This window comes from Erpetoichthys calabaricus, chromosome 4, assembly GCF_900747795.2.
Source record: "Erpetoichthys calabaricus chromosome 4, fErpCal1.3, whole genome shotgun sequence".
NCBI lineage: Eukaryota > Metazoa > Chordata > Cladistia > Polypteriformes > Polypteridae > Erpetoichthys > Erpetoichthys calabaricus.
In genome coordinates this window covers 67,468,379-67,481,801 of record NC_041397.2, presented here as the reverse complement: position 1 = coordinate 67,481,801, position 13,423 = coordinate 67,468,379, and the positions used below count along the sequence as shown (strand labels likewise).

At 36.4% G+C, this 13,423-nt stretch overlaps 1 protein-coding gene across 2 annotated transcripts in view; it reads left to right on the top strand.

Annotated features, from left to right (window-relative positions):
- LOC114650107 (glypican-6-like) overlaps nt 1-13,423 on the top strand; it is a 1,271,406-nt gene that overhangs the window by 1,253,641 nt on the left and 4,342 nt on the right. For both annotated transcript variants that reach the window (XM_051926780.1, XM_028799561.2), the window contains one exon: nt 6,679-6,854. In XM_051926780.1, coding sequence (XP_051782740.1) covers nt 6,679-6,854 — 176 coding nt within the window. The remainder of the gene's footprint in view (nt 1-6,678; nt 6,855-13,423) is intronic.

Below are 13,423 nucleotides of genomic sequence, written 5' to 3'. Positions count from 1 at the left end.
TCCTCCTGGCTAGATTGGATACTGAAAAAAGCATCTATTACTAATTTACTCTTATGTAATAAGACCTCAACAAAGGCTTCTTTTGGTCTTAATAACACTTACAAATCATCAGGAAAATAGTTATTCACCTCCGCAATGTGGTCTACTAATATGACTTCACTTTCAAATGGTCAGAGGGGGCTTACATGAGATGAGCAGTTCTTTTATAATTACTGTACATACTTCAGTAGACGACCTATGAGTCCTTCATATTCACAAGTAGTTTCACCAGTCTATCCAAAGCCACTGACACGAGGATGACTAGCCAATTTGCAGATGCTTTATATTCGTTAAGATCAAAAAAGGCCTTTGTTAAGTATATGAGTAATAAATGCATTTTTGCAGTGTTATCCATTAGGGTTTGTGGCAGGTTTAGATAGATAGATAGATAGATAGATAGATAGATAGATAGATAGATAGATAGATAGATAGATAGATAGATAGATAGATAGATAGATAGATAGATAGATAGATAGATAGATAGATAGATAGATAGATAGATAGATAGATAGATAGATAGATAGATAGATAGATAGATAGATAGATAGATAGATACTATCTATCTATCTAAACCTGCCACAAACCCTAATGGGTAACACTGCAAAAATGCATTTATTACTCATATACTTAACAAAGGCCTTTTTTGATCTTAACGAATATAAAGCATCTGCAAATTGGCTAGTCATCCTCGTGTCAGTGGCTTTGGATAGACTGGTGAAAAAGTAAAGTGTATTACTTACTTTCTCATTTACTGTATCTCTGCAAATGGGTAATGGTAGAATGTAAAAAACAGTATTCGAAATATTAGAAGTGCAAGCACTACAATTCCAGTTGCCAATATGGTCCAATGGCGGCAATACTTTTGAACAGGCATCATGTAATCCTGCAACAGCAGGCATTTCCAGCAGATGTACAATAGTAGACGATCTAATGTGTAATCTGAGGAAGACTTAGAAAGGTTCATAACTGTGCAAGCACTTTAATAAAGAAATAATGCTCATTTAATGCATTTAAAGCTCATTCCACTGTGGTGCTTTCTATTGGCAAAGTTAAAATTGTTGAAAAATGCATTACAGTTCACATAAAGCGTTTTAGTAAAACAAACAACAGGTCTAATTATTTTTCTAGAAGAGTGTAGTAGTCTATGTTAATATATAAAATAAACAATGTTTTAGTCAATATTTTATAATAAATGATGTTATTCACTATAAATAATGATCAATGCATTTTAGTAATAAAGCATTTGTACCTCCCTGGGCCTCCTGTGTGAAGATCACTCCTGGCGGAACTCACTTAAAGCTGTCAATGAATGGCTGGTAACTTCCTAAAGTTCCTAAACTGTAACAAAATATTTAAGTTTTGCAGCATTCACTGTCATCTCTACAGTAGTATAACATGACAAAATAAAACAGAAAGAAAAAAATTAAGCCTGCTGTACTACCAATATTTTATTAAAGTGGAAAGGTAAATTGCAGAGCAGAAGACAAAAATACAGCAAGCAACAAAGCAATTATCTATTTATCAAAAAAGTTGCACTGAATAAAAAATGATCCTGAAAAGAAGCAACCATGACTCAAAGTTACAGGCAAGCATGAAGGGTTTCTATGTATTTTCAACTTCGTATTTTGGTTTCACTTATTGGGTTACATGTAAGATAAGCATGCAGGTTAGGTGCATTGGCGATCCTAAATTGTCCCTAGTGTGTGCTTGGTGTGTGTGTGCGTGTGCCCTGCGGTGGGCTGGCAACCTGCCCGAGGTTTGTTTCCTGCCTAGAACCCTGTGTTGGCTGGGATTGGCTCCAGCAGACCCACTGTGACCCCGTAGTTAGGATATAGCGGGTTGGATAATGGATGGATGGATGTAAGATAGGACGGACTGTCAGATTTTGAATTGGTCACTTGGCTTTGACCTTCATTTCACTTCATACCATATAACAATGAGAATAATCCTGTGAATATTGTTATCCATGTTTACTTATGTGTTCTTAAACTGTCTTCAGTTTAAACAAGTATCACGAGAACTGCACACCAAATAAAATTCATCAGAAGGAATCAAATAAGAATGCAGACTTTTTAAAGTCATTCTTTCCACTCTTGTTCAAGGCATATTGAGCTATTATTACCACATGCATAGAGTACACTGAAATTCTTGTTGCAAAACAACTTATGACTATATCAAATAATCAAATAATCAAAATACAAAGCATTCAGTGTAAATTTAAATATGTTAATTCACAGGTAGAAATTGTAAAAATGTTAGGTTATAATCTGTGGGGCTATAAAACATCAAGAGATTGCATTCATGTTTACATCCATGCGCCCTGAATGTACAGCTTGTTTGTGAAGGCAGCTACAAGCTACTGAATTTTGTTTACTATCATCATGATTTTTATTTAGTAGACGTTTTCACCCAACGATATTTACAAGATCATGATACAAAGGAGTAAATAATTGGAAGACAACTAGTGTATTTGTTTTGGTGAAACATACTGTGGCTCCCTTTTCCGCCCTGCTTCCAAATGAAAATTAATAAATGATATGCAACCCAGGACAAATCCTCCATTCATATCAGCCATTGCAACTAAACATCACCTACCTCCCAGTGTAAACAGAATGAAATCAAAAGTTTGACTCAGAATTCACAACTCCAGCGTATATCTACCATACTGTTAAATCCAAATTCATGCCAACATTAAAATATGACTGTACTCTCTCGCAGAGAGACTGCGATGGCATGTTAACACCATTATACTAGAGAGTCAGTTATGTCCACTAGTTCTTGTATTCATATCCAGTTCTAACTTCCTAAGGGTTGCATGGTTTTGCAGTTGGAATGGTTGCCACGTCATGTCAGTTCAACCCCAGTTCGTCTCTCTTGTTTGCAGCCATTTTCTCCTGAGGCCACAGACATATTACCATTGGTTGGTATTCAGCTGTAAGTTGTGGATGTGATTATGTTTGTGTCCCCTGTGATGGGGTGCATTATTATTCAATTTCTCTGGGTACCATTTAACAAAGTGACTTTTTAAGCCTTCTCCAAGAATTTGTAAATCTTCTATTGTTTCACTTGACATAACCACAAACATATGTGATGATAGAATAATTATTGTTCTAGCACAAATTAGATATAATATTTGTAGTATAGTATGTTTAAGTGATACATTAGCTCCTGTATGTCGTGAACATGAGATATGCAATAGTGAGTTCCAAATGTGGTTCAGATTTGGGTATACAAAAGTGAGTGCTCGCTGTCTTGGGCACAAAAGTATGCAGATAAAGGGGTGTTTCATACAAAGAAGCTAGTTATAGGAGACCATAGCATTGGTTAAATCATCTCCTAATAGACTCAAAAAGAACTTGCAACTTGAGCCCAAGATAATACAAAACATTCCCAGACCTTAATAACTACTATATCCAAAAATATACAAACTGTGAATGTCAACTACTCCAGTGGTGACCTGCAGCATTTATAGCTGGTACCTGCTGTTATGCGACCTCCAAAATTTGTATTTATGCCCATGCAGCTGCTCAGCACTTTGACCCGTTTATGTCAGCTTGGCTTAAACTCAAACACAGTGCCTAGGCATGTGGTATACTCTTGTTTGTTGGCACTATTAAAAGCTTTGGTAACTCCTGACCTTTTCTTTCAACTCAAAGCTTTGAAGTTTCATCAGCTTTCACTATTTAATGTGCCTTTCTTAACACTTTTATGATTCTCTCCAACAAGAAGATGTCACTCTCCCTGACCCCTGCACCTCTTTTTTTCAAAACAAAAAACATCTCATGTGAGAGGATTATCAGCAAAACTCCAGCCAGAAAAATCTGAAACTCCCATTCCACTTCTCTTTTTGCATTCACATTTGCCTTTAGCTGAGATTTACCAATGGTTTAGAATCAGTGGAGTCATGAGACCTAGGCAGGAACAAAGGTTACGTTGTTCCAGTTCTCTCTTGTCATTTAGTGGTGTTTGTACTCAGTTTCTATTGAAATAAACATACTTTAGCAGTAGTTTTATATATATATATATATATATATATATATATATATATATGCACATTGATTTTTTTTTAGCAAGCAAGTTAAGTCTCATTTAATGCTTCATCTATAGAAACCAGCTAGGTCTCAAAGATACACTGCAATGTGTCATTTGTGGGTCTTGATAGAAGATTTGTATTCATAGCAGAATGCTGTGTGAAGCTGAGAAATGTGAGTCTAACATGAAAAACGAGCTTCACTGGTCTTCACTAGTGATGAGTGAACACTGCAGAGTTCAGCTTGCCATGAGTTTGGTAAAGTTGTGGAAATATTTCAGAAACATTTCGGGAATAAGATGAACTTGGCGTCTTGAACTGAAGTCAATGGCAAAGAAGGAACTGAACTAATTCTCCATGAGATATAATGGCACTATAGTGTCCTTGTGGGTTAATCAGCTATGTCAACTATGCTGGATCGATTATTGTGGCCCATAAATATGACCTGAGCTATGAGGCTGCAGTGCTAACCACTGTGCCACCCTTCCTGAAATAACAGAAGATACAGACGGGGTGCCGATTGCTGCTGCGAAGCAGGCACTGCACACCAGTCTTTGAGTCTTGGTGTTCGCTCTTTGGGTCCATATAAGGGAAGGAGGTGTGACATAGCGCCGAGTCAAAACAAGCTTTGAACCTTGTGAAATAATAATTACATAGTTAGACTTATTTTGCTTAACTGGAAGAATCCCACCCCATCTCTTTTAAGTCAGTGAGTAACTGATGTCCTATACTATTTGAAATTGGAAAAAATCAAATTCTCACTCAGAGGATCTGTTCAGAATTTTTTTTAAATATGGCAGGAGCTAGTCAGTTACAGTTTAATATAAGCAACTATATTAGGGAAAAGGATATGCTTCCTTCTTTGCTGCTATTAAATATTTGCTCTGGTTGTTGGCTCTGCCCTCTTTCACTTACGTTGGGGTTAAATTTTGGTTTGTTAACATTCCATACAATCAAGTCAAACTTATTTGCTTCAAGTAAAATCAAGTTGCCTCGAAAGCTTGTCATATTGTAATCTTTTTTAGTTAGCCAATAAAAGGAGTCATTTTGCTTGACTTCTCACTACATTCTTAATGGCTAACACGGTACAACACCCTAGTACTACAAACTGTACACATATAAATGTTACATAGCACTTTAGTTTAGGTGCTGAAAAAATGCATCTATTACTCATTTACTCTTATGAAACAAGACCTTAAATTAGGTGTCTTTGGGTCTTCATAACACTTCTAAAACATCGGTAGATAGGTTGTTCATCATGTGTGCAGCGTGGCATATTGCCATGATGGTAAAATTACTTAATATGAAGGATTCACAGATATTGTAATAAATATGTAATATCAAGAGAAATGTGCCTTAGCCACGTCAGACCACTCCAAAGTGAAGCTTTGTTAGTAAGTCACATTGCAGAGCTGAATAAACACTTTACTGATGCTTTGTAAGTGTTATGAAGACCCAAACGGGCGGCACGGTGGCGCAGTGGGTAGCGCTGCTGCCTCGCAGTTGGGAGATCTAGGGACCTGGGTTCGATTCCCGGGCCCTCCCTGCGTGGAGTTTGCATGTTCTCCCCGTGTCTGCGTGGGTTTCCTCTGGGCGCTCCGGTTTCCTCCCACATTCCAAAGACATGCAGGTTAGGTGGATTGGCAATTCTAAATTGGCCCTAGTGTGTGCTTGGTGTGTGGGTGTGTTTGTGTGTGTCCTGTGGTGGGTTGGCACCCTGCCCAGGATTGTTTCCTGCCTTGTGCCCTGTGTTGGCTGGGATTGGCTCCGGCAGACCCCCGTGACCCTGTGTTCGGATTCAGCGGGTTGGAAAATGGATGGATGGATGAAGACCCAAAGAAGTGTTTGCTAAGGTCTTTTTATATAGGAATAAATGAGTAATAGATACATTTCTGCAGTACCAAAACTAAAGTGTTACAAAATGTTAAAATGATATATTAGAGCTACAATTAAATAAACATAAAAACAAAATCTTAGTATTTTTGTTTAAATCTATTGCATTGGAAATCTCAAAAATTGAGAAGACCACCTGCATTTTACATTGATTAATACAAAGAAGCCTTAACAAAACAGCACTACAAGGCGTACTTTCCATTTTGAGAGACCAGTATCATGATTAGAAATGGTTAACAGTAGAAGCTGTGAAGGATGTACAGGGTGGCATGTCATGCCTGAAGCACTTTTAGCCCTAAAATGGGATTCCTACAGCAACTACAAAAGTTCTTCTACTAATTAGCAGACATTGATGATCGGTCAACAGTGCCAAGCATTAAAAATAGGAAACAAAGAAAGTCTTATGTTAGGCTACCTGTCACAAGGCTGTCAACTTAAAGTGTAAATACACATGTAGTTGACTTGAAAGATCAAAGCTGTTAGCATCAGTAACATCAGAACTTCATTTTTTATTCAATCTTTTCTGTAAAAAGTTAATATCTTTTGAATAAGCATTGTAATAAAATGAATTGTTCACGTCCAAAATACTAGACGGTTAATAAAAAACCTTTTACCTTGCACCTTATACAAAAGTGTTCTATGTTTAAATTTGCCTGTATGGATTACAGGTGTCAGATGAAAGCATGATTTTTTATTTTATGCATTATTCCTCACAGGTACTTGCCTGAAGTGATGAACAGTGGCCTGACTAATCAGATTAACAACCCTGAAGTTGAGGTGGACATCACAAGACCTGACACATTCATCCGTCAGCAGATCATGGCTCTCAGAGTAATGACTAACAAGCTCAAGAATGCTTACAATGGAAATGATGTCAATTTTCAAGACACGAGTAAGTATGACATGGATGTCACCCATTTTTTTTATGTGAATTTCATCATGAAATGCAGAGAAGCACAAAGCATTCATTTTCATGGAGAATGAATGTTCTTATTAGGACAGCCAAATTCATTTGCATTCAGGAGATCTTGGTGGAGGGCTGGGGGGGGGTGGATTTTCAACTTTCCTTTATTTTACATGTCTGTGTTAACATCATATATTATTTGAAGACATGCCATATATATATATATATATATATATACATATATATTTATATATTTGTACATTTAATATCAAAGAGTAAGTATTAGAAAAGCTAAGATTTTAAAACATTTTTTAAGCCTGTCTTAAAAATATTAGATACAAAATCCACAAAATCTGCAAAGGTTTGTAATCAGCAAAAGTTCAACTTTTTTATTTAGTTTAATTTTCAAATGTAAAATGGAACCTTTAAAGAGACTATTTGCCTTTTAACTTTTTTCCTTAATGTTTTAAATTATTTTGTATTGTTATAAATTAGCAGACATCTTCAGACAAGGTGTCGTACAGAAAGCTCTGTATATTTAGAATAATTCTTACACAAGAATGAACACAGTTAACAGGCAAATGCCTCTGGATTTACAGTTATAGCATTTTAAAATTAAAAACATTATCACAAGAACTGGAAAAAACTTTAGCTTGCTCCCAAATACAAGTAACTGTAATATTTTTAATAAAGGCTAATATAAGTAAAAAACCATACCAAACATAAAATAATGTATTGTTTTCTTTTAATTACTCCATAAATAGTTAAAATAACATGAATGAGGAATATTGAATGTTTGACAAAATAATTTTATTTGTAATCCCAAGGAGGTTATACTCAAGCTTTATAATGCACTGGTGAGGCCTCATCTTGAGTACTGTATGCAGTTTTGGTCTTCTGGCTACAAAAAGGACATAGCAGCACTAGAAAACGTCCAGAGAAGAGCGACTAGGCTGATTCCATGGCTACAAGGGATGAATTGTAAAGAAAGATTAACAGAGCTGAGCCTTTTCAGTTTAAGCCAAAGAAGGTTAAGGTGTGACATGACTGAAGTGTTTAAAATTAAGAAGGGAATTAGTAGAGTGGATTGAGACTGTTATTTTAAAATTAGTTCATCAAGGTTCATCATCTCTTTATAAGCTTCAACTGGTCCAGAATTCAGCTGCCCTCTTCATTACTATTCACCATATCACTCCTGTCTTGCAGCAGCTTCACTGGCTTCCAGTTAATTTCCTCATTCAATTCAAAATTCTCCTGTTAACATTCAAGGCTATCCACAACCTTGCCCCTCCATAGCTGTCTGACCTCCTCCATGTTGCCATTCCCTCCCGTACCCTTAGATCCTCTTCCTCCATCCACTTGATTTTCCCCTTCGTCCATCTTATCACCATGGAGAGCATCCCAGCTCTGGAACTCACTACCATCTGAGCTTAGAAATATTGAATCATTCTCACTTTTCAAATCTAAACTTAAAACTCATTTGTTTAAGACTGCTTTTTCTCTTTAATTACACTTGCTCTGTCTGATTTTAAATTTTATATTTTATTTTTGTTTATAATCTGTGTTTTACCTATTTTTCTGTGTCCTTGACTGTTTAGAAAGGTGCCTACGAATAAATAAAATTATTATTATTATTATTATAAGAACACAGAGACACAGTGGGAATCTTGTTAAGGATAAATTTTGCTTAAATGTTAGGAAGTTTTTCTTCACACAGAGAACCATAGACACTTGGAATAAGCTACCAAGCAGCGTGGCGGTTCATTAATTAGCCAGCAGTTGCAACGGAAATCATCAATGGATTCTATACAGATTTCCAAATTGATACATTTACTGTATACATTAACTTTATTTTATTTCTTTATCTGTTGTGTCATATGACATTTCTTTCTTCACCTTACCTGGTGTGTAGTTGGTGGTAAAATAGACAAGAACACACTTCTTATCTTTATAACAAATCCAATACACTCAATTGGACGTCTGAAAGTGCACCTTATGAGAAGGACCTAACAGAATACAGAAGCCATTAAGAAGGTTAATAAGATGTTAGATTATATAGCACTGTGTGGAGAACAAGTCAAAAAAGTTTAAGCCACATAACATATTTATGAGGTTGCCTCTGAAATACTGTGTCTAGTTTTGGTCTCTTCACTGCAAAAAAAGACGTAGCAGAGCAAGAGAAAATGCAAAGAAAGGTTACAAGGCTTGACTTCAAAGACTGCAAAGTACAGTATGAACTAAACTACGCAGAAAGACTGAAGGAGCTGAACCTTTAAAACAAATGGAGATTAAGAGATGATACTGTTCAAAACTTTGAAGATAATTAGTGTGGTGGATTCTTGTTGAAGAGCTCTTCTTAAGATTAGATTTTGCACAACTATGACAGAGAAGCAAAGACAACTGGAATATTTTAGCAAGCAGTGTGGTAGACCTTAATGCTTTAAAGTTCAACTTGGTGTTAATTTGTAGAAAAGTGGTCAATAGGTGTACAGGATAATTATTTTATTTTAAACTCAATTTCCCTATTTAGTCAGTGCTGCATAAATGATAGGCATTCCCCGTTCTGCAGAATATTGTGTGCTTCTTTGTCATTTAGAAAATGCACTTAATCAATTTTCAATCCAAATAATAGAAGAAAAAAATTAAAATACACAGGTAGCAAAACGCCAAATAGCCATAACTTTAATGTTTTCTTAGGTCAGGGGTGTCGAACTCCGGGCCTGGAGGGCCACAGTGGCTGCAGGTTTTCATTGTAACCCTTTTCCTAATCAGTGATCAGTTTTCACTGCTAATTAACTTCTTTTCCCTTCATTTTAATAGCCCTGTTTTTAAGGACTCAGTCCTCTGAATGTATTCCTTTCTTCATTAAATGACAGCCAAACAGAAATGAGATGTGAAACGAGCCAACAGATGACCAGTTAAACTGGGATTTCAAACTCCAACCAATTTCACTCCAATCAATCTCTTAATGAGAAGCCAATTCTTGCTGTTAATTAAACCTGTTATTTAATTCCATGGCTTGTTGCTGCTCTCATTCTGCCACAGCAGACATTTCCAAAAATGTTGATTTTTTCTGTTTTTTCTAAGGACACCAAACGTCAAAATGTTTTGGTGACCTGAAAGAGCAACCTTGTATGAGACCATCACCTTTCTTTATTTTCAGATATTGTGTGATGGGCACAGGTGAGCTGGTCATGGGGCGGCTTGTTTTGTATTTCATTATTGTTTGGCTCCTAATTAAGGAAAAAGAGATAACTAAGGCAAAAGAAGTTAATTAGCAGCAAAACCTGGTCACTATTGAAGAAGATGATTAGAATGAAAACCTGCAGCCACTGCGGCCCTCCAGTCAACAAGCAGGAAAAAAGGTGTCCGTTGTGAACTTTTAAAAAATTATACACAGTGAATTGCTACTAAGATGAAAAGTTTTCAGCAAAAATTACAAGTACTTTTTCAAGGGTTCTTCTGGGTGAATTTAGTAACTATGCAGTATACATATTTAATGTGTGTTTTAAGATATCACAGCAAGCCAGTGAAATGAACGATTGTACACATTCAATAATATAAAAATTGTAGACCTCTTAGTTTAATGTGTGTTACAGATTAATTAGGTGATTAGAAAAAGCAAGATAAGAAAGTAACTATCCAGGAGAGGCTTGTTAATGACACATCTAATGCAAGTTTAAAAGCGGGAGATAATATTTCACTAATATGTTGGAATTATAATGTGGAATCAATACATATATACAGTATATGGAGCTCCAGGAGCTGGATAATAAGCCATAAATCCTGGCAGAAGACCAGCCTCTGTGGTCAGACTCTGCAAGAATCAACTCTTTAGTTATTTTACTTTACACACTTTCACCAGCAGATGGCAGCTGGGAGCCTAAAAAGCATCAACATCACTGCAGACTGTAAGAAAAACCAGGCAGGAGTGTGTGGAGCATACATTAAAAATACGATTAGATGAATACCTGATGTACAGCTTATAATGTACAGGTGTTCTATATATGGTATGCTAGCAATCAGTTTTACTGCCATTTTAAAGATTTAACAGACAGTAAAGTTAAACACAAGTATAAGTGAAGTAGAGCAATGAGATTTTCTGCAGAGACTTTGCCACCTTGGAACTTTTAGATTTAGTTTTCTTTGGTGTAAAATTGGCTTCAATAAGCATCAGATGGGGCTTATTCCAGAAGAGGCGTCAAAGCAAAGGACCAGCCCTGAATAGCATGTGAGTTCAGTAAAACGATAAATTTTTCATTTAATATAGATGGAACTCTGAACTGAAAATGACCTTCAACATTATATATATATATATATATATATATATATATATATATATATATATATATATATATATATATATATATATATATATACAGTCTATATATAAAAAGTGTAATTGTTGATGCATGATTCTTTTGGATTTTTTTAAATTATGAGTAATGGAATTTATATAAAATTCACATAGCTCTACATTCATTTATTAACTATTTAAATATTAAAACAAGTGTAATTCCAGGGGTTTCATGCATAAAACTTGCTTATGCTCGGAAATGTGCTTAAGCCATTTATTACGCAAAAGATAGGATATATTAGATTGAAACTAGGCATGGAAACTGACGAGTTTCAGCCATCCATAAGTCCAAGACAGACTTTTTCTGGTGTTGGCATTTTGGTGACTCCAGGCTGCATAACAATGAAGCTAACAGAAAATCTTATTTCTTTGCCCATTTCAATGACGCATCAATTAATTTGTCTGTCTGGGAGATGGGTCTATCTGTAGACCTCTACAGCTTCATGATTCAGTAGTTCTGCTGGACACCCAATTTGATTACAGGTTTTTGTAACTTGGTTTACTTGTCTTGAGCCAGATAACCTTCCCCCAACCCTAACCAGGTGTTATCACGGACTATAGTATAAAGCAACAACCTCCTTAATGTAGTGGAGCTCTGGAGGTCATCAGATGGAGAGTAGAGGTCCGTCTGTCTCCATCCATCTATTTTCTAAACCCATATGTTAAAAGCTGTAACGGGACAGGGACTGTGTGATTTCTGATGGTCTCTCTAATGTAGGCTCCAATTCAGCACACAATTCCAGAAGGACAACTCTAAGAAGTCTAAATTGGCCTATAAATCAGCCATCATCACAAAAGTGGACATAAATACCATTTACGATATTTGAATGAATTACACTATGGAAAAATAAGCACTTTCTTATTTTAAAAAGTTAGAAAACATATGCATAGCATAACTTTCAGGTAGAACTTCAGTTAAAAGAGTTGAAAGTTGGAGTGTTTTGTTAAATCTATGAAAGAGACAGCTATAATTTTTATATTTTTTAAATATTCTGCAAGAGGGGTTACGTGTGATGTATGGTATGCAGGTTTGCTCAGACCGCCACCCCGCTGTTTGCACAGGCAGGCATAAGCCACAGCCACACACATTACCACTTCAATTATGTGTACTGACTGCCGATGATCCATTTTGCATCTTTTGATTATGTAGAAGAGGAAAATACAAAATACAACATATTCAATTTGAATTTAACCCTTCTGAACCTAAATCTGAAACAGTGAACTAACCTGCAGTTGAGAAGTATTTCTCTGCCTGTTTAAGGATTGGTGACATGCAAGTGAGTTGTCTTAGGCAGGACTGACTATAGAACTCGATGCATCCATTCTCTAAACCCACTTATCCAGTGCAATCGTCAGCTGGAGCCTATCCTAGCAAGCAATGGACACAGCCAGCAACAGCTCCTGGAAAATGTGCATGCACCCACATACATCACAGGACAATTTAACATTGTCTATCCACATCCCATCTTTGGACTGTACAAGGAAACTTGAGCAAACCCACAGGAGCCACGTGCAAACTCTACAGAGGGAGCACTCCCAAACTCCTTACTGCGAGGCAGCAGTGCTACCACTGAGTCTCCATGTACCTAATCAGTTGATTAACCCTTACTGTATATGTGGTTACTGGCGAGAGGTGACAAGGAGTAGCTAAATGTACCTGCGAGTTTGAGGCTCATTTGAGATTTAATGAGGAACTTATTATGTGGAGGTTGGCACCCTGCCCAGGATTGGTTCCTGCCTTGTGCCCTGTGTTGGCTGGGATTGGCTCCAGCAGACCCCCGTGACCCTATGTTCGGATTCAGCGGGTTGGAAAATGGATGGATGGATTATTATGCGGACTGCCATATGTGTAGCTTTTTAAATCTGATTTTATACCTTTTTGCTTTTCTAGCATATGCAAAATTGTAGTATGGAATCCAAGCAATGTTTTATACATACAGCCGTAGTTATTTCATAGTTTTTTCAGACTGAAATTTTCAGACTGAAACTTCAGCAGAATTTAGGCAGATAAATCATAACATTCTCGTTCCCATTAAATTCTCATTTTCCTATAAAGCTGTGTTAAAACATTACCATTTATGTACTTATCTCTACAAAATGATTTATGGTACACCTTTCTCACCCTACGATAATTCAGAGCTTTACCTGTTCATTTGGCCAAACACACACTGTATGCAGTATTGGTCACTACATTTTGGTC